The 20,690-nt window shown below is 47.1% G+C and overlaps 2 protein-coding genes across 4 annotated transcripts in view; one reads left to right on the forward strand and one right to left on the reverse strand.

Moving 5' to 3' along the window:
* The window catches only part of RAD51 (RAD51 recombinase), a 41,092-nt gene extending 36,298 nt beyond the window's left edge, over window positions 1-4,794 (forward strand). For both annotated transcript variants that reach the window (XM_050799557.1, XM_050799558.1), the window contains exons 7-10: window positions 1,966-2,079; window positions 2,442-2,571; window positions 2,797-2,918; window positions 3,685-4,794. In XM_050799557.1, the coding sequence (XP_050655514.1) occupies window positions 1,966-2,079; window positions 2,442-2,571; window positions 2,797-2,918; window positions 3,685-3,808 (490 nt within the window). In that variant the 3' untranslated portion in view covers window positions 3,809-4,794. The remainder of the gene's footprint in view (window positions 1-1,965; window positions 2,080-2,441; window positions 2,572-2,796; window positions 2,919-3,684) is intronic.
* A 4,077-nt stretch (window positions 4,795-8,871) lies between these two features.
* RMDN3 (regulator of microtubule dynamics 3) overlaps window positions 8,872-20,690 on the reverse strand; it is a 138,134-nt gene continuing 126,315 nt past the window's right edge. For both annotated transcript variants that reach the window (XM_050799514.1, XM_050799515.1), the window contains 9 exons: window positions 18,651-18,936; window positions 17,733-17,835; window positions 13,054-13,114; window positions 11,451-11,526; window positions 10,906-10,983; window positions 10,566-10,664; window positions 10,230-10,283; window positions 10,066-10,146; window positions 8,872-9,560 (listed from right to left, as the gene is read on the reverse strand). In XM_050799514.1, the coding sequence (XP_050655471.1) occupies window positions 9,507-9,560; window positions 10,066-10,146; window positions 10,230-10,283; window positions 10,566-10,664; window positions 10,906-10,983; window positions 11,451-11,526; window positions 13,054-13,114; window positions 17,733-17,835; window positions 18,651-18,936 (892 nt within the window). In that variant the 3' untranslated portion in view covers window positions 8,872-9,506. The remainder of the gene's footprint in view (window positions 9,561-10,065; window positions 10,147-10,229; window positions 10,284-10,565; window positions 10,665-10,905; window positions 10,984-11,450; window positions 11,527-13,053; window positions 13,115-17,732; window positions 17,836-18,650; window positions 18,937-20,690) is intronic.

Here is a 20,690-nt window from a genome sequence, read left to right on the forward strand (position 1 = left end):
GTTTCACCATGTTGGCCAGGATAGTCTCGGACCCCTGACCTCAAGTGATCCGCTTGCCTTGGCCTCCCAAGGTGCTAGGATTACAGGCGTGACTCACCGTGCCCAGCCCAGGAATTTGTTTCCTAACGGGTGTTCCAGGTTATTCTTATCTTTAAGGAAGTTCAAGAAACACTATGAAAGAGGATGCTATTTCCAGCCAACTTTTACCAAGCTGTGGGAATTCCATGTCCTGCTTCTGGAGCCTAAGCACAGAGGTTCCTGTAGTTTTTTTTGTGAGCGCTGCTGAGAGAAAAGCTAGGACAACTCTTTTTTCTGGTAAACCTTCTCTGTTTTTATAGCAAATAGATAATCTCCCTTTCTTTTTTAATTTTTAATTTTTTAACATTTTATAAATAGAGACAGGGTTTTGCCATGTTGCCCAGGCTGGTTTCAAACTCCTGAGCTCAAGCAATCCTCCCTCCTCAGCCTCCCAAAGTGCTGGGATTACAAGCATGAGCCACTGCGCCCAGCCTCTTCTCCCTTTCTGATAGTAGATTATATCAGTGTATTTTTTTGTTTGTTTTTGAGACAGTCTTGCTCTGTCACCCAGGGTGGAGTGCAGTGGTGCGATCTCGGCTCACTGCAACCTCTGCCTCCTGGGTTCAAGAGATTCTCCTGCCTCAGCCTCGTGAGGAGCTGAGAAGCAGGGATTACAGGCACCTGCCACCACACCCGGCTGCAGTTTGTATTTTTAGTAGAGACGGTGTTTCACCATGTAGGCCAGGCTGGTCTCAAACTCCTGATCTCACGTGATCTGCGCACCTTGGCCTCGCAAATTGCTGGGATTACAGGTGCGAGCCACCGTGCCCAGCCATATCAGTGTTTCTTGAGGCACAACTAGAAGACTTGTGAGGTAAAGTACTTACGCCTGTTATAGCTTGTTTTTTTTGTTTGTTTGTTTAACCATACATTCACAGTCTAAATAGAGAAAACATATATCTCTTCATTCTTCTTTTATTTGGTCAGGATCATAAGGTGTAATTCTATCCTTATGCCATCTGTTTAATCTTCATGATAGAATCATGAACCTAGAACATAATTATAGCACACTGGGTTATATGTAAACATTCTCTTTTGAACTTTTTTTTTTTTTTTTTTTGAGGTGGAGTCTTACTCTGTCACCCAGTCTGGAGTGCAATGGTGCGATCTCCACTCACAGCAACCTCCGTCTCCCAGGTTCAAGTGATTCTCCTGCCTCAGCCTCCCAAGTAGCTGGGATTGTAATAGGTGACTGCCACCACGCCTGGCTAATTTTTGTATTTTCAGTAGAGACAGGGATTTGCCATGTTGGCCAGACTGGTCTCCAACTCCTGATATCAGGTGATCCACCCGCCTCGGCATCCCAGAGTGCTAGGATTACAGGCATGAGCCACCGCTCCTGGCCCTCAAAGAATAGATTTGATTTAGGCTGGGTGTGGTGGCTCATGCCTGTAGTCCCAGTATTTTGGGAGGTTGAGGTGGGCAGACTATGAGGTCAGGAGTTCAAGACCAGCCTGATCAGTATGGTGAAACCCTGTCTCTACTGAAAATAAATGAGCCATGCATGGTAGTGCACGCCTGTCATCCCAGCTACTCGGGAGGCTGAGGCAACAGAATCGCATGAACCTGGGAGGCGGAGGTTGCAGTGAGATCACGCCACTGCACTCCAGCCTGGGTGACAGAGCAAGACTCCGTCTCAAAAAAAAAAAAGAATAGATTTGATTTGTCCTGAAGACTTGCCAGGTAGAGCTCATAGTAGTTGGGTGCTATCATCTCTCTGCTTGTAGTTTGCCTGAATTTCTTAATAGAAAGGGAATTACATTCTTTGGCCCTGAAACTACTCTCAGTACCACTTCTTCCCTACCTATTCAGGTAATTGTCAGAAATGAATTGCTCATCTGCCTGAGTTCTGTGTGCAGCCTAAAAATGTTCTCTCCTCTCCCATAGGTATGGTCTGTCTGGCAGTGATGTCCTGGATAATGTAGCATATGCTCGAGCGTTCAACACAGACCATCAGACCCAGCTCCTTTATCAAGCATCAGCCATGATGGTAGAATCTAGGTGTGTGCTCAGTGTAAGACACCAAATATGTTCTTCGAGTCCTTCCCTGAGTCTTGTAATGGCTATTTGGCCAGATTGATAGTAGCTTGAATTAGAAATGAGGAGGTTTAAGTTTAATTCCTGTTTTGACACTCTTGCTTTATAGTTTAGGTCAAGTACCTATTAAAAATGAAATCATAATCTACTTGAATTTGCTGGAAATCTTGTTAAACGGTGCGTCAGATGTTAGTGCTGTGCAAATATTTTAATAAAACATCTACATACAAGGAAAACTATGAATATGAGATTTTAGGGTGGTAAAGAAGGGAGCAGAATCTGACACAGGCCATAAATAGGCTTCAGAGAATCCTTGTTTCCTGTAGGTATGCACTGCTTATTGTAGACAGTGCCACCGCCCTTTACAGAACAGACTACTCGGGTCGAGGTGAGCTTTCAGCCAGGCAGATGCACTTGGCCAGGTTTCTGCGGATGCTTCTGCGACTTGCTGATGAGGTAAGTTGTGGGATAGGGACAGAGAATGCCTACTTTCAGTGGCTGTGAATTCCAGGAACCTTGCTAGGAAGCCAAGACATCAGTGCCTGAGATCATCAAGCTCTATTAGAAAAGGAAGGAGAGAGACATTAGTCATTCATTGCTTTGTGGGGCAAAGTGGTGGCAGTATTGAGGTTCTTGGAGTGTCTACGGCCACAAAATTGACATTTATCCTTTCCCCATCAGTTTGGTGTAGCAGTGGTAATCACTAATCAGGTGGTAGCCCAAGTGGATGGAGCAGCCATGTTTGCTGCTGATCCCAAAAAACCTATTGGAGGAAATATCATCGCCCATGCATCAACAACCAGGTAAGGTGTTGATGGGATCGATTCTTTTCAGAATGTCATGTTAACTGTGAAGTAGACATGAATATATAGTATTTTCATTTAAGCCCTGTTAAAGCTACTGTTGTATAGACACTTAGGAACTCTTGCTAATCTAATTAACATGCTCTGGTTGGTATAGATGTTTTAGTTCATAAAAGAATTAAAAACCCACAAGTGTGGAAGAATGAATATGAATAATAGAGATGCCTCTCCCTCGTTATTTAAAAAATGTTTGGGCTGGGCACTGTGGCTCACACTGATAATACCAACACTTTGGGAGGCCAAGGTGAGAGGATGACTTGAGGCCAGGAATTCGAGACTAGTCAGGGTAACAAAGTGAGGCCCCTGTCTCTACAAAAGAGGTAGCCGGTGTGGTGGCATGTGCCTGTAGTCTTAGCTACCGAGGAGACTGAGGCAGGAGGATCAGTTGAGCGTAGGAATTCGAGGCTGTGTTGAGCTATGATCACACACCACTGCACTCCAGCCTGGCAAAAGATCAAGCCAGTGTCTTGAAAGAAACTTTTTCTTTTTTTAATGTTTGTTTCAGTATGGACAATCCACTGAGAGGGACCAGGGCAAAAATGGATTCTGCCAGGTTGGAAATGCACTAAGGAAAACAGTACAGAAATATTCCCAGGGTCCTTCTAGGAAGAATACATGTCTAAAAAATTTTCAGCTCTGTTTTAAAGTCAGGATGGAATTGTTTAATTATAACAAATTGGTGCTTTGGTCTGTGTCTTTGGGTCAGATTGTATCTGAGGAAAGGAAGAGGGGAAACCAGAATCTGCAAAATCTACGACTCTCCCTGTCTTCCTGAAGCTGAAGCTATGTTTGCCATCAATGCAGATGGAGTGGGAGACGCCAAAGACTGAATCATTGGGTTTTTCTCTGTTAAAAACCTTAAGTGCTGCAGCCTAATGAGAGTGTACTGCTCCCTGGGGTTCTCTACAGGCCTCTTCCTGTTGTGACTACCAGGAAAAGGCTTCCGGGAAAACAGCTATTGTATCAGTTTTTCTGATGGTGTAAACAGGACACAGGTCAGTAATCACAAACTAATCTAAAATGTTTATTCCTTCTGTAGTGTATTAATCTCTGTGTGTTTTCTTTGGTTTTGGAGGAGGGGTATGAAGTATCTTTGACATGGTGCCTTGGGAATGACTTGGGTTTAACAAGCTGTGTACTGGACAATCTTAGTTTCCAAGAGAACTAAAGCTGGAGAGACGTGACCCTTCTCTCACTTCTGAATTAATGGTAAAATAAAATGCCTGAGCTATGTAGCAAAGGGAATGGGTCTCTGCACAGATTCTTTTTTTCTGTCAGTAAAACTCTCAAGCAGGTTTTTAAGTTGTCTATCTGAATGATCTTGTGTAAGGTTTTGGTTATGGAGTCTTGCGCCAAGCCTACTGGGCCATTAGCCCTTCACCGTCTGCCTGTTTGGTCTTTTATTGCTAAGACTAACTCAAGATAATTCTAGAGTCTTAAGCATTTCAGGCCAGGTGTGGTGTCTTGTGCCTGTAATCCCAACATTTTGGGAGGCCGAGGTGGTGGATCGCTTGAGCCCAGGAGTTTTAAGTCCAGCCTGGCCAACATGGCGAAACCCCATCACTACAAAAATGCCAAACTTAGCTGGACATGCTGTGGCCCGTGCCTATAGTCCCAGCTACTCGATAGCCTGAGGTGGGAGGATCACTTAAGCCTGGAAGGTGGAGGTTGCAGTGAGTTGAGATTGTACCACTGTACTCCAGCCTGGGCGACAGAATGAGACCATGTTTCAAACAAAAAAGAAAGCAATCATTTCAGAGGCTAAGTAAACAGATTTGATTGTGAGTCTTCTAATAAAGTAGTTATTAGTAGTGAATGTGCTGTTTATAGCAGTTATTCTAGTGCAAGCTATTTCAAGACAGGGTTTCCGTAATCTTTTTGGCTCTGTATAGGGGTGATCAGTTTCTATTACTTTAAGATTTGAAACCAGAAAGGAAAGTCCCACTTGCAGATGATTGTGCTTGTCTTTCAACCTAATAGAAAATAAAAGACAGACATACCATGGCTTGCCTTGTGGCTTTTTTTTTTGAGACGGAGTTTCACTCTTGTTGCCTAGGCTGGAGTGCAGTGGCGCGATCTTGGCTCACCACAACCTCCGCCTCCTGGGTTCTAGCAATTCTCCAGCCTCAGTCTCCCGAGTAGCTGGGACAATAGATGCCTGCCACCACGCCCTGCTGATTTTTGTATTAGTAGTAGAGATGGGGTTTCACCATGTTGGCCAAACTGGTCTCGAACCCCTGATCTCAGTGATCTGCCCACCTTGACCTCCCAAAGTGTTGGGATTACAGGCACGAACCACCTTGCATAGCCCTGTGATGCTTTGTTTTAAAAGCAGTTCTAGTCTTTTTTTTTTTTTTTTTTTTTTTTTTTTTTTTTTTTTTTTTGAGACAGAGTCTGGCTCTGTCGCCCAGGCTGGAGTGCTGTGGTGCAATCTGGACTCACTGCAAACTCTGCCTCCCAGGTTCACACCATTCTCCTGCCTCAGCTTCCCGAGTAGCTGGGACTATAGGCGTCCGCCATCACGCCCGGCTATTTTTAGTAGAGACAGGGTTTCACGGTGTTAGCCAGGATAGTCTCGATCTCCTGACTTTGTGATCCGCCCGCCTCGGCCCTCCAAAGTGCTGCGGTTACAGGCGTGAGCCACCGCGCCTGGCCTTTTTTTTTTTTTTTTTTTTTGAGACAGAGTCTTGCTCTGTTGCCCAGGCTGGAGTGCAGTGGCACAACTCACTGCAACCTCCGCCTACCAGGTTCAAGCGATTCTCCTGCCTCAGCCTCCCGAGTAGCTGGGATTACAGGCATGTGCCACCATGCCTGACAAATTTTTGTATTTTTAGTAGAGATGCTTTTCACTATTTTGACAAGGCTGATCTTGAACTCCTGACCTCAGGTAATCTGGCCACCTTGGCCTCCCAAAGTTCTGGGATCACAGATGTGAGCCACCACACCTGGCCTGTCTTTAAAGATTAAGAATCAGGGACTGGGCCAGGTGTGGTGGCTCACATCTGTAATCCCAACGCTTAGGGAGGCCAAAGTGGGTAGATCACTTGAGCCAGGAGTTTGAGGTCAGCCTGGGCAACATGGTGAAACCCTGTCTGTACAAAAAATATAGAAGTTAAAAAATTATTCATGCATGTTGGGATACACTTGTAGTCCCCAGCTACTCCAGTGGCTTAGGTGGGAGGATCCCTTGAGCCCAGGAGGTAGCGGCTGCAGTGAGCCCTGTTCACACCACTGCACTGCAGCACGGGTGACAAAGCAAGGCCATCTCAAAAAAAAATCAAAGATTGAAAAGTAGCATTGTCAATGTCCCTGGAAGCCAGATGCCAAATGGAGTTTATGGGACTCTTTTTTTCCCTTTACTTCATTTCAGTAGTTAGCACTTCCAATCCATATCTTACCCAAAGTGCTCAGTGACCATCCAAAATGTTTTCCTGTTTTTAAAATAAATTTATTGTACAGTTAAGGTGTACAACATGATGTTATGATACTAATACATATAAGGAGGCCAGGCACAGTGGCTCACACCTGTAATGCCAGCACTTTGGGAGGCCGAGGCGGGCGGATCACCTGAGGTCAGGAGTTCGAGAACAGCCTGGCCAACATGGCAAAACCCCATTTCTACTAAAAATAAAAAACTGGCCGGGCGTGGTGGCTCACACCTGTAATGCCAGCACTTTGGGAGGCTGAGGTGGGCAGATCACCTGAGGTCGGGAATTTGAGACCAGCCTGACCAACATGGAGAAACCCCATCTCTACTAAAATTACAAAATTAGCCGGGTGTGGTTACACATGCCTATAATCCCAGCTACTTGGGAGGTTGAGGCAGGAGAATTGCTTGAACCCGGGAGGCGGAGGTTGCAGTGAGTCAAGATCGTGCCATTGCAGTCCAGCCTGGGCAACAAGAGCGAAAAAAACTCCATCTCAAAAAATATATATACAAAACTTACCTGTGCGTGGTGGCACACACCTGTAATCCCAGCTACGCGGGAGGCTAAGGCAGGAGAATTGCTTGAACCCGGGAGACACAGGGTGCAGTGAGCCCAGATCACACCACTGCACTTCAGCCTGGGTACAGAGCGAGACTCCATCTCAAAAACAAAACAAAACAAAACAAAAACATAAGTGTCCAATGACACTGATATCCCTGCCAGGAAGAATAAGGTTTTCAGCCTGATCTGGCTCAGGTACTTTTTCCTCTGAATGCTCATGTTATTGGTGGCTGGGCCAAGCCGCTTGTTCTCCATACAGAATAGTCAGCGTTCCTAATTAAAAAAAAACCTTTAAAACCTCTTATTCACACCTTAATCTTTTGGTGACAGGTCTCACCTGAGCTGGCTAGGAAAAAAAAAAAAAAAGCTGCTCCAGCCTTCCTTGAAAGCCCTCTCAGTGCCACTGTGCAGGATGTGCCATCCAGAGCTTCCTAAAGGTATTGAGGGGGTGAGGGGGAGAAGAGGGATGCGGGTGACAGAAATACCAGGGTAACCTTGTTTTTCCCCCGAGGACATTATTGAGACCCTTAGTGGGAGGGTTTCTGGTAAGGGGCAATTTTGTGTTTGCCTGTTCTTTGGGAAAATCACCTGGAGACACATGGATTCCCAGACCCACCTAATCTAGGTTTTAGACCAAAAAGGAATGTTTTATTATTAGAATTGAGTGTATCTCAGGTCCTCTTTCATTACTACACCACAAAATAAATCTGAGGGCCAGGCACAGTGGCTAACACCTGTAATCTCAGCACTTTGGGAGGTTGAGGTGGGTGGATTGCCTGAGGTCAGGAGTTCAAACCCTATCTCTACTAAAAATGCAAAAAAGTTTAGCTGGGTGTGGTGGTGTGCGCCTGTAATCCCAGCTACTCAGGAGGCTGATGCAGTGGAATCGCTTGAACCCGGGAGGTGGAGGTTGCAGTGAGCCGAGATCACGCCACTGTACTCCAGCCTGGGCAACAGAGCGAGACTCCATCTCAAAAAAAAAATAAATCTGGGTTAGTGTAATAAAGACACAGTGACATTCTGGATTAAGAGGTTGGTTCATCTCAATTTTTTTTTTTTTTTTTGAGACAGAGTTTCGCTCTTGTTGCCCAGGCTGGAGTGCAATGGCATGATCTCAGCTCACTACAACCTGTGCCTCCCAGGCTCAGGTGATTCTCTTGCCATAGCCTCCCTACTAGCCAAGATTACAGGCATGTGCCACCATACCAAGCTAATTTTTTTTTTCCTGTATTTTTAGTAGAGATGGGGGTTTCATCATGTTGGCCAGGCTGGTCTCAAACTCCTGGCCTCATGTGCTCCACCCACCTCGGCCTCCCAGAGTGCTAGGATTGCAAGCATGAGCTACCACGCCCGGCCTAAGCATCTAAATTTTCTTCTAGGTGGATTTAGGGGTTTGTGCTCGTGGCCCTAAGAATGAACATGAGAGGGGCAGGGAGTACCTGCTTAGTGGCAATAGGCCTTGTTTAGGCTAAAAATAAGCTTGATACCTGTATTTTATTTTATTTTTTTTTTTTGAGATGGAGTCTCGCTCTGTCGCCCAGGCTGGGGTGCAGTGGCCAGATCTCAGCTCACTGCAAGCTCCGCCTCCCGGGTTCCCGCCATTCTCCTGCCTCAGCCTCCCGAGTAGCTGGGACCACAGGCGCCGCCACCTCGCCCGGCTAATTTTTTTGTGTGTTTTTAGTAGAGACGGGGTTTCGCCGTGTTAGCCAGGATGGTCTCGATCTCCTGACCTTGTGATCCGCCCGTCTCGGCCTCCCAAAGTGCTGGGATTACAGGCTTGAGCCACCACGCCCGGCCTATACCTGTATTTTATATACTGTAAAGAGCATTAATCATAACCTGCCTGCAATAGCCTCTGTAGGTGGAAACAATCATGGAGGTGTCAAGTAAGAATAAAGAGCTGATAACATCAAATTTGGTTTATTTCAAGTCTGTAACAAAATATATTCTAGGCAACTTTTCAGACATTGTTTGTTTTATAGCATCATAAACCCTATACCACTGCTGTCATTCCAAAAGCTAACAGGACTCTGGAAGTCATCAAGTGGTCCAGCCCAGGAATGCAGGTAGAATTCACATGATAGGTGATAAGAAAGCAATGCCTATGGGCTACTCTGATCCCTTTTACCTTGGTAGGTAAGGTATGATCTTAGGACTATATGTATTGAGGCCTATTCGTCAGTGAAAAAGATTAAAGTGACAAGTTCTGTGCTTTGTTCCTATAGCTTTGAAGTTCATCCACGTCACCAGCAGGCTCCACCCATGTGTAATCCTGGGGCAGGTGTGAATCTTGATTTTTTTCAAGAGATTACTCAAGGGAGAGAATAACAGAAACCCAAGCCACAAGTACTGCCCCAATTCTAGATTAGGTTAGAGGTTAGAATAAATTAACTAATGGGGAATGGTACTGGGTAGCAGTCAGATCCAGGAGTCAGATTTGTGTGGTTTCCTGATCTCAGCAAGGTCTAAGGAAAAAAGCCTTCCCCCCCCCGCCCCTGGCTTAAATAGTAGCATCGTCATGAAGGCCAGTGAAATGTGGTTAGTCTCCTAAAGTGACTTCCAATTCTTCCAGGTCCTTCTGGAGAGCCAAATCCTAGGGAGACAAAGAACAAATCTAGGGCTCAATATTTAAACCAGCATTTTCCCAAACCAGTGGAACCTGAGAAGAGGGGCCCTTTGCTTCCTTTCTGAGCTCTGCTACAGTCTTTTTCCTACTTTCCCAGGATAGCCTGGAGCCTATTAAATCTGTCTCTTCCCCCTAGAGGTAGACACTTTTTCCTAGGGAAATAAGACCTCTAGGAAAGACTTTTTTCTTAAAAATGTCACATGATTCAGTGATGACAGGCAGTTTTGTTTTTTTGAGATGGACTTTCGCTCTTGTTGCCCAGGCTGGAGTGCAGTGGCATGATCTCAGCTCACTGCAACCTCCACCTCCTGGATTCAAGCGATTCTCCTGCCTCAGCCTCCTGAGTAGCTGGGATTACAGGCATGCACCACCATGCCCAACTAATTTTGTAATTTTAGTAGAGACGGGGTTTCTCTATGGCTGACCTTGAACTCCCGACCTCAGGTGATCTGCCCGACTTAAAAAGCATTACCTCCTTCGTGACATCTGGCAGCTCCAGGGCTAACTTCATCCACCACCTAGCTTCAGAGTTTTTCCCTAGTTCTCTATAGCACTGAAAAGAGACAACAGTGAAAACTGATACTGTGTGCTTTCAGGAGTTCCCAGAACTATGTTGAAGTAGAAAAGTGAGTTTACCTTGGAAATATATACCCTTCCTGCTTTGGAAAATCCTGGCTGTAGTTCTTCAGCCTGGGAAAAGGGACAAAGATATTTCAGTAAGAGGTTCCTATATTCTAATCAGGCTGAAGTTTGTTAGAGATTTCTAGTCCCCAACCATGTGGCTGATTCAGTGGGTCTGAAGAAATCTGTATTTTTGATAAGCTGTGCAAGTGATTCTGATTTTCCCATAGAACAGGCAAACACAAAATTGCCCCCTACCAGGAAAACCCCTCCCATTAAGGGTCTCAGTAATGTCCTTAGGAAAAAAGGTTACCCTGGTGTTTTTGTCTGCCACCTGCCCCTCTCTGATACCTTTAGGAAGCTCTGGAGGGCATCTTCCACAGTGGCACTGAGAGGGCTTTCAAGCAAGGCTGTAGCAGTTTTTTTTTCTAGCCAGCTCAGATGAGAGACCTGCCACCAAAAGATCAAGGTGTGTATAAGAGGTTTTAAAAGTTTTTTTTTTTTTTTTTAATCTTTGGGGATATACTGAAAATAGGGTCAAACGAGGCTGGGTCCAACCACCAATAATATGAGCATTCAGAGGAAAGGGCACCTGAGCCAGACCAGGCTGAGGATCTTGTTCTTCCTGGCAAGGAAATCAGTATCAGAAGGCATTTAGGACCAATAAGTCCAGTGCTGAAATGCAGCTTACCTGATAGCACCACCTGCCAAGAAGAAAGTGAGCCATGGGGTTTTCTGGCTGGAGAGTAATGGCTTTGTCCACATGCTCCTAAGGGGAAAATGTAAATATAAACTAACATCAGACACCAGAGTTGCTAAAAGAGAGGCAAGGGCTGGATGCGGTGGCTCATGCCTGTAATCCCTGCACTTTGGGAGGCTGAAGCAGGTGGATCACCTGAGGTCAGGAGTTTGAGACTAGTCCTGGCCAACATGGTGAAACCCCATCTCTACTAAAAATACAAAAATTAGCCGGGCATGGTGGTACATGCCTGTAATCCCAGCTACTTGGGAGGCTGAGGCAGGAAAATCGCTTGAACCCAAGAGGTAGCAGTGAGCCAAGATCACATCACTGCACTCCAGCTTGGGCAACAGAGTGAGACTCTGTCTCAAAAAAAAAAAAAAAAAAAAAAAGAGGCAAGTCACTGAGGCTGTAGAAAAGCTTTTGGCAGGGAGTCGGAAAGGAGCAGGGAATCTGGGATAGGCCAGCACAAGGAAGGAGGAAAAGCCTGTCCTCACCTTGAAGCTAAAGCCACTCTGGATGCGCCTCTGGATGCTCTCATGCTCAGCCAGCTGACCACAAAGCACCGCATACCTAGGGGGGAAGCAGCAAGCTCAGGGACAAGGGCTGAGCACCATCACTGTAAGGAATGGATGCCCCACCCACAGCCTAGTTGCATTGTCCCCTATCCCTCTACCCTCAACTAGCACTAAAAATACCTAATTTTCATCTCTACGTAATCCCCTCTCTTCACAGACCTCTGGCCCCAACTAGTATTCTTTAGTAGATAATGGTAGGCTTACAAGTCTCCAAAGTATTCTAGGTATTAAAGCTGGATTCACCACAGTAAATCTCTCTTACACTTAAGAATATTTATGCAAGTTCTCAGTCCGTATCTCCAGATTTCTCCTCTCTCATAAAGAGTACAGCCACAGGCATTAATAAAAACTTAAAGCATCAAAATAATCAGCATGAAAGTATAAGAGACCTGAGTATACTACTTATCTTCTGGGCAGACAAAAAGTGGGTCTCATTAGCTTTTAAGCATACAGGTGTATGACTGGGACTTGGGAAGCAATTTCTTAGGATAGTCACATTGGGAGGGGATATTCTAGGAATTTCTAATGTTAACTTGGAAACCAACAGAATCAGAGAAAGAAAGACCTCCTATATTTGCCCTCTTCCCCACATTGCCCCTCCCAAAGGGAACCAGCCACCCAGCTTCCCATGGTCTGTCTTCAGAAACAAAGTCTTACTCCCCCATCCCCCCAGCATTGTTCCTAGCAGCACAGTTGACATTAGATGAGTAAGCAGCCCAAGTTGCTTTTTCATGTATATGCTAAGTATCTGGAGGGTATCAGACACTTCTAGAGGCTCATTTCCATGTTTAATCCAAACAGCTGTTCCTCAGGAATAGCTATTCATCCTTGGAAGCCCCGAGAAGCAGTGACACCCAAGAAACAGTTACCTGGCCTCTGAGAAGAACCCTTGCAGAGACAAAAGTTTCAGCAACAGATGGAGAAACACAGCCTCTCACTTAGCTCACAGTCTGAGGGTGGAGACATGAAAAGCAAGGGTGGCAGTGGGAAAGGAACATTTTCACTAAAACTCAGGTGCTGGAACCAGACCCCAGGATTTGAGTTCACCCTGGCCCAGGTAAGTTGACAGAACTTTGCCTCTGATGTTTCCGGAGGGGTGAGCTCACATCTACTTTTCCTCACACAAACCAAGCAAAGAAGCCGAAGTACCAGCAGCCAGGGATCACACAGTGGAAAGAAGAGCTTGTGCAGGATAGGGGAGCTGCAGATTGTCCCAGCCTCCTGAGAGCTAAGAACTCCAGTTTTGTAGCTAGGATAACTCTTACAAAGCTACTCATTTCTCCAAGCCCCATCAGAAAAAACCTTGTACTCCCCCCTTGCCTCATCCCCAAGCCACCTCCCCTACCAGAAACTTCCCTTGTCTCTGGCTAGGGGTAGACTGAGGCATGTGGAAATACAAGCCAGAGCTCCCTCTCCTGGATCCTTTGGAAAATGCCTCTGTGGCCCAGGCAGAGAAAAGAAAGAGCTGTCCTCTGCTTTGGCCCTTGCTGGCTCTTCCCAGGACACTGCAGGGTGTTATTACCACAGGTGACAGTCAGCACTCTCATCTCCCTTCTCCAGAGCAGCCTCTGCTTCTTCTTTTCCTGTAGGACAAAGGTAGATCCAGAGTTGACACAGCTCTTATGCACACTTTCATAGGAAGGCTTGTGGGAAGAATGACTGCTTTAGCTCTCATCAATCCCTACCCAGCTTGTACTTGTTTGGAAATAGTTGTGAACTTGAGCAGAATAAAAGGCCTCAAACAAGCCAGGCACAGTGGCTCACGCCTGTAATCCCAGCACTTAGGGAGGCTGAGGCGGGTAGATCATCTGAGGTCAGGAGTTGGAGACCAGCCTGGCCAACATGGTGAAACCCCATCTCTACCAAAAATGCAAAAATTAGCTGGGCTTGGTGGCAAGCACCTGTAGTCCCAGCTACTCAGGAGGCTGAGGCAGGATCATCACTTGAACCCAGGAGGCAGAAGTTGCAGTGAGCCGAGATTGCACCACTGCACTGCAGACTAGGTGACAGAGTGAGACTGTCTCAGAAAAGGCTGCAAACGGCTTCTAAGGGAAGACTTCAGGGATGACTTCTGCTTCACCTTGGCTTCCCCATCTGTCATTAGAAACCCAAGTTACCTTCTTTTTTTCTTTTTTTTTTTGTTTTTGAGACGGAGTCTCGCTCTGTCGCCCAGGCTGGAGTGCAGTGGCGCAATCTCGGCTCACTGCAAGCTCCGCCTCCCAGGTTTACATCATTCTCCTGCCTCAGCCTCCCGAGTAGCTGGGACTACAGGCGCCCGCCACCTCACCCGGCTAGTTTTTTGTACTTTTTAGTAGAGACGTGGTTTCACCGTGTTCGCCAGGATGGTCTTGATCTCCTGACCTCGTGATCCGCCCGTCTTGGCCTCCCAAAGTGCTGGGATTACAGGCTTCAGCCACCGCGCCCGGCCGTTACCTTCTTTTTATAACGCCCACCTGATGTGCTTGAAGCAGATTTTAGCATTTGAAATATAAAAGGATCCAGCCAGGCACGATGGCTTATGCCTGTAATCCTAGCACTTTGGAAGGCCGAGGTGGGTGGATCACTTGAGATCAAGTGTTCGAGACAAGCCTGAGCAACATGGTGAAACCCTGTCTCTAGTAAAAATACAAAAATTAGCCGGGTGTGTTGGCACATGCCTGTAGTCCCAGCTCCTCGAGAGGCTGAGGCAGAAGTTTCAACGAGCCAAGATTGCACCACTGCACTCAGCCTGGGTGAGAGACTCTGCCTCAAAAAAAAAAAGATCCAACACAATCAGAAATTGTCCCCAAAAGACCTTATTCTGGAGGTGTGGTGTCCATGGATCTCAAGTTGTATAAAATTTTAGGTAACTGGGGAGAGGGATCACAGCTTTGATAAAATTCTCTAAAGGGGATGGGTACATTGGCTCACACCTGTAATCCTAGAACTTTGAGAGGCCAAGGAGAGGATAGCTTGGGACCAAGAGTTCAAGACCAATCTGGGCAATACAGCCAGACCCTATCTCTTAAAAAAAAAAATATATATATATATATATATATCTTCTCAAAAGGATACACAATCCAAGAATATTAATTAGCTCTAGACCAAAACTCTTTCACAAGAGCCACATGGACTGAGGTCTGACCAGGGATGACTTTCACTTAGTCTTAACCCAAGCTTTCTAGGTTAGTGTTCTAACAAAGAAATGAAAGCCCATACACATGAAAGTTCTGACAAGCGTCACTTAAGAGTATCAAGGCTGGGCCGGGCGCAGTGGCTCACGCCTGTAATCCCAGCACTTTGGGAGGCTGAGACGGGCGGATCACGAGGTGAGGAGATCAAGACCATCCTGGCTAACACGGTGAAACCCCGTCTCTACTAAAAATACAATAATTAGCCGGGCACGGTGGCAGGCGCCTGTAGTCCCAGCTAAATGGGAGGCTGAGGCAGGAGAATGACGTGAACCTGGGAGGCGGAGCTTGCAGTGAGCCGAGATTGCTCCACTGCACTCCAGCCTGGGCAACAGAGCAAGACTATGTCACAAAAAAAAAAATAAAAGTATCGAGGCTGGAGCCTATGGACTGCCAGATAAGGATCATCATATGCCTATGCACTGGAGAAGACACTGCAACATAGGATTTTTTTTTAAGACAAGAGTCTCGGCCGGGCGCGGTGGCTCAAGCCTGTAATCCCAGCACTTTGGGAGGCCCAGACGGGCGGATCATGAGGTCAGGAGATCGAGACCATCCTGGCTAACATGGTGAAACCCTGTCTCTACTGAAAATACGAAAAACTAGCCGGGCAAGGTGGCGGGCGCCTGTAGTCCCAGCTACTCAGGAGGCTGAGGCAGGAGAATGGTGTAAACCCGGGAGGCAGAGCTTGCAGTGAGCTGAGATCCGGTCACTGCACTGCAGCCTGGGCGACAGAGCGAGACTCCGTCTCAAAAAGAAACAACAACAACAACAACAAAAAGACAAGAGTCTCACTGTTGCCAAGGTTGGAGGTTGGAGTGCAGTAGCGTGATCTCGGCTGACTGCAACCTCCGCCTCCCGAGTTCAAGCGATTCTCCTGCCTCAGCCTCCCCAGTAGCTGGGATTATAGGTGTGTGCCACCACACCCGGCTAATTTTTGTATTTTTAGTAGAGATGGGTTTCACCATGTTGGCCAGGCTGGTCTCGAACTCCTGACCTCAGGTGACGCACTTGCCTCAGCCTCCCAAAGTGCTGGGATCCTTCCCAAACAGAAGTACCACATGGCCCCACCAATGAGGGACACTGCCTCTTTGGGAATTTCTCTCTGCCCTCTTCAAAGTACTGCCTCACTAGGAAAATAATAGCAGAATGAGACAACCAGTTGCTGACAAGCTAGACAGCGTTGTAGACAAGACATTGCCTGAGACCCCACAGAATGAGTACCTCCTGGTGGTCCAGCTCCTAGAGATACAATGAAATAAACTTTATACCCAGTAAGGATAATTCTTAAAGGCTGTGATCTCAGAGCAGAACCTTCAGAGACATTCCATAGTCATCTGACCTCCAGCAGGTAAAGATTTGTCCATGGGTGCTAAGCTCAGGAGGCCAGACCAACCAAATGCTGTCCCTCTAACCACTGCCTCCACTTCTGTCTTTGGGGTTCATGCTGGCTACTAGCACTAATAAGAGATGATCAATGATCAAGAGGGAAAGGAAAGGTTGTTGACATGACAAGTCCAAAAATCAGCCCAAAAACTGATTGGGAATCCTTACCTGAAATTCAGGAGGGAAAACAGAAACTTTTGAAGAGAAAGTAATCATAATTAAGCATCTTTTGTTAAAACTTCTAGGAATTTTTCTGAGGGTCTGCAGACACATCCTACTCAACTGGTCTGTTCTTTCTCCATCGACAGAATTCTACAGATGTTTAGAATATTAACCTTGAGGTATTGTTAGAGTATACATTATCAAGGATTCAATAATATTTATCAGGCTGTACTTATAATAGAAAGGTAAACAAATCTGTTTTAGACAGTTAACTGGCCAGGCGCAGTGGCTTATGCCTGTTATCCCAGCACTTTCGGAGGCCTAGGTGGGTGGATTACTTGAGGCCAGGAGTTCGAGACCAGCTTGGCCAACATGACGAAACCCCATCTCTACTAAAAATATAAGAATTAGTCGGGTATGGTGGCATGTGTTTGTAATCCCAGCTACTGGGGAGGCTGAGGCAGGAGAATTGCTTGAGCCCAGGAGGTGGAGGTTGCATTCAGCCGAGATCAGGCCACTGAACTCCAGCATGGGCAACAGAGAAAGACTGTTTGAAAAAAAAAAAAAATATTAACTGAACCACAGACCTAGAAACCCACTGATAGTACCTGACTCAGTGTGTGGAGTTCAGTAGGACACATCAGTCTCCAAAGTCCCAGGATTCACTGACCTCATGACAGACAAGGCCAAGCCCTGAGCCTGGCACAGGTCAGATGCACCCTATCCTCCAGGGTGGAGCCTTTGCCAATAGACTTGCCAAGTGGATTCCAGAGTCTTCTAAGCTAGCTCTCTCTATATATATATTATTATTTATTTATTTTTTTTGAGATGGAGTCTCACTCTGTTGCTCAGGCTGGAGTGCAGTGGCGCGATCTCAGCTCACTGCAAGCTCCGCCTCCTGGGTTCACACCATTCTGCCTCAGCCTCCCAAGTAGCTGGGACTACAGGTGCCTGCCACCATGCCTGGCTAATTTTTTTGTATTTTTAGTAGAGATGGGGTTTCACTGTGTTCACCAGGATGGTCTCGATCTCCTGACCTCGTGATCCACCCACCTCGGCCTCCCAAAGTGCTGGATTATAGGCGTGAGCCACCGTGCCTGGCGTAAGCTACCCATATTCTTAGAACACCTGCCCCACAGGCTTCATAACTGGAACCAGATTTCTAAGTAGCAAAAAAACCTCAGGTTAAGAAAAAAGGTTTTGCCCTCTGTGGCTAGAGAGTGAGAAAAACGAATAATGCTGATAGGATACAAGTACTCCTAAAAACATATGCACGTGTGTTACTAATCAGCATGATATACAGATAAACAAAGACTGCTCTCTTCCTCCAGAGGAGAAAGCAAGGGTCTCGGGGAGCCAGAGTTTGTCCCTAGTGGGTAACTGAGCCACAACTGCTCTGACAGCATCTTGGTGGTTCCCCACGCAGATGGGCCAGCCCCACCCCGAACCAGTCACCTTCCCACAGGAAGCTGTCAGCACTTACCATCTAGGGCATATGACTTCTTCTCGCTCACCTCCTCAGTGAGCTCACACATGTCACTGTAGGCTCGGGCCAGGCGCCAGAGAAAGTCCTGCCGGCTTCCATACTGAAGACCAGACGGAAACAGGTAAGGCCCCTTTTTCCTCAGCTGTGGAGAATGGGGGCCCTGGCCTTCCCCCACACCCTAGGTTTGAATTTCCAAGCTAGTATGTTACAATCAATATCAGGCCAGCTCCTACAGGCAGTCTTCCCCCCAGTCATCCCTTCCCACATGCAGTTAATGTATGACACATTCTCTGTCTAGCCAGTAGCTTGCACAATCACAGAGGGCATTCTGGCCTCCTAGAACTGGCGGGAGGAAAGGTCAACTCCAAGATGTCATAAGGCACGAGGTCTTTTGCTGACACATGAAGAAAGTGTGAAAGGAAAAGGGAAACTTCTAACTTCCGGAGGGGGGCATTTATACCTGGGTGGGCATAAATTTTGTCTGAACCTGAGAAGAGAATTGTGGGTGAACGACCTACACAGTTGTCACTTGTAATGGGGCTGGCAGCTTGGACTCTGCCTCAAGGGAAACAAGAGGAGAAAAAAAATACAGTTCTTTCCACATTTCCCCCTAGAGGTGAGAGGTACAGTCCTTTCTGCAGTAGCTCTACAGAAGGCAGAGGACTACGCTCCCCATCCCCAGAGGGGAGGCAGCTCTGGGGCAAGCGGTACCCTGGCCCTAGGGTCCATGCTGGGCCTTCTTAGAAGAGGATATGCAACCCAGGGGACAGATGCAGAACCAGCTGTCTCACCATTTCTCGTCCCATGTCACCTTGTAGGGGCAGTAACCACATGGGCCTTCATTCCCCAGGGCTCAGAAGCAGATGGAGGGAGGGAGGAAGGGAGGGAGAAGCAGGCAGGCAGCTGGAGCCTCACCGCCAGCTTGTTGTTGAGCAGCAGCTGGAAGCCCTCCCGCTTGCCTTGCTCATCACCCCTGTGCAGCTCGTCAGCCTGCTGCAGGAGAGGCAGCACATCCTCCAAGCCTGAGGAACCTCCAGCCTCCAGGGCACTGGGCACAACACCCGAAGCTGCCTCCTCCTCCAGGTCTAGAGAATCCTTTCTTCCCATCTTCACAGTCTCGCAGCTCACTTCATCTTCCCCGTCCTCACTTTCTTTGTCAGAGTCCCGCTCATTGTCAGACTCCGCATTGGCTGTTGTATAACTGGCAGAGAAATGTAAGGGACAAGAGGATTATTCAGCTCAGAGCCCCTAGGGTCTGTATCCCTCACCACCAAAGCAGCACTCTTCATGGCATTGTCCAAAGCACCAAATACCTCTTGAGGGCAGGTTTTTTTTCTTTTTTCTTTTCTTGAGATAGGGTGGAGTGCAGTGGCTCGATCTTGGCTCACTTGAACTTCCACCTCCTGGGTTCAAGCAACTCTCCCACCTAATTTTTTTGTATTTTTAGTAGAGATGGGGTTTTGCCATGTTGCCCAGACTGGTCTCAAACCCCTGGCCTCAAGTGATCTGCCCACCTTGGCCTCCCAAAGTGCTGGGATTACAGGCATGAGCCACCATGGCCAGCAGAAATCATTATTTGAGAGAAAGCTTCCTATGGGAACTAAGGGCTGGGAAAATGATCCAGGAAGGAAAGAGTAGCTGACCAGCTGGGGCCCTGTGACAGTCAAGGCAAATGTGAGGAGCCCCTGCTCATTTCTGCCTTATGAGTCAGAGACACTTATCAGAACCAATGTGGGTGGGTGCAGCCTCAGACCATGGGCAGCCACATGCATCCACAAACATAACCTCTGGCCCAAGTCAACCAAACCTAAACTGCAACAGGAGTAGCCCTTGGTAACCTTGAGAACTTAAGGATGTGAGGAGAGGTGATAGGAATCACTTTACAACCAGAAGAAGGGGAAGACAATGCAAACCACCCCTTGAAAAGGTGTTTTGGGGGTGGGGCTGCCACATGCCAGGTGGCTCCTAAGAAGCCCCAACCCTGATGCACCCACTAAAGAGGAAGCTGAGTTTCTCTTGGATCTCAGCCACCAGCAGTTGATTAGGGTGTTTTCCCTAATTGCCTAAAATAGATAAAGACTGAGCAAGGGAAAAGGCAGGACTTCTGGGGGTCAGAAGCAAACACAAGGTCAGGCACGGTGGCTCACGCCTGTAATCCCAGCACTCTGGGAGGCCGAGGTGGATGGATCACGAGGTCAGGAGATCGAGACCATCCTGGCTAACACGGTGAAACCCCGTCTCTACTAAAAACAAAAACTTAGCCAGGCGTGGTGGCAGGCACCTGTAGTCCCAGCTACTCCGGAGGCTGAGGCAGGAGAATAGTGTGAACCCGGGAGGCGGAGCTTGCAGTGAGCCGAGATCATGCCACTGCACTCCAGCCTGGGCGACAAAGAGAGACTCCGTCCAAAAAAAAAAAAAAAAGAGAAAAAAGAGAGTAGGCTCCCTGTGGCTGGAGCAAAACAGGATTGAAGGAGAGATGACACACACACCTACAAATAAAGTCAACACATGATAGCCTAATGTCAGGGCAGAAGTGCTGTCCTCCTGTCCAGAAACTACAAGGCGGCAGGCTCTGAAGGCTCTGGAAGTGAGCAACCAGACCGGATGCCCAGTCCATGCTGACAGCATCCTTACAGAGGAGCTTCAGCCTCATCTAAAAAAGAGGCCCCAGACATATCTACTACAAGAACTTGTAAGGTATTTAAAACCTTTCTTAACCGCACCTTTGTTTTTTAAGAGGTTATCCAAGTATCTTTCCCCTTTAGTTATTAGGAAAAAAAAAAAGCACCTTTAGAAATTAAAGGCAGAAGGATAAGTGTCATTAGATTTTGTAACCAACCTAGGTACTGATGAGTGAGACCACCCACAGGCAACCTAGAGAAACCGAAACTCCCAACTGCACCTGCCACAGATATAGAAAAATCAAACCAGAGTCTTCTCTGCCCAGCCAGGCCC

This window comes from Macaca thibetana, chromosome 7 (genome assembly GCF_024542745.1).
Source record: "Macaca thibetana thibetana isolate TM-01 chromosome 7, ASM2454274v1, whole genome shotgun sequence".
Taxonomy (NCBI): Eukaryota; Metazoa; Chordata; class Mammalia; order Primates; family Cercopithecidae; genus Macaca; species Macaca thibetana.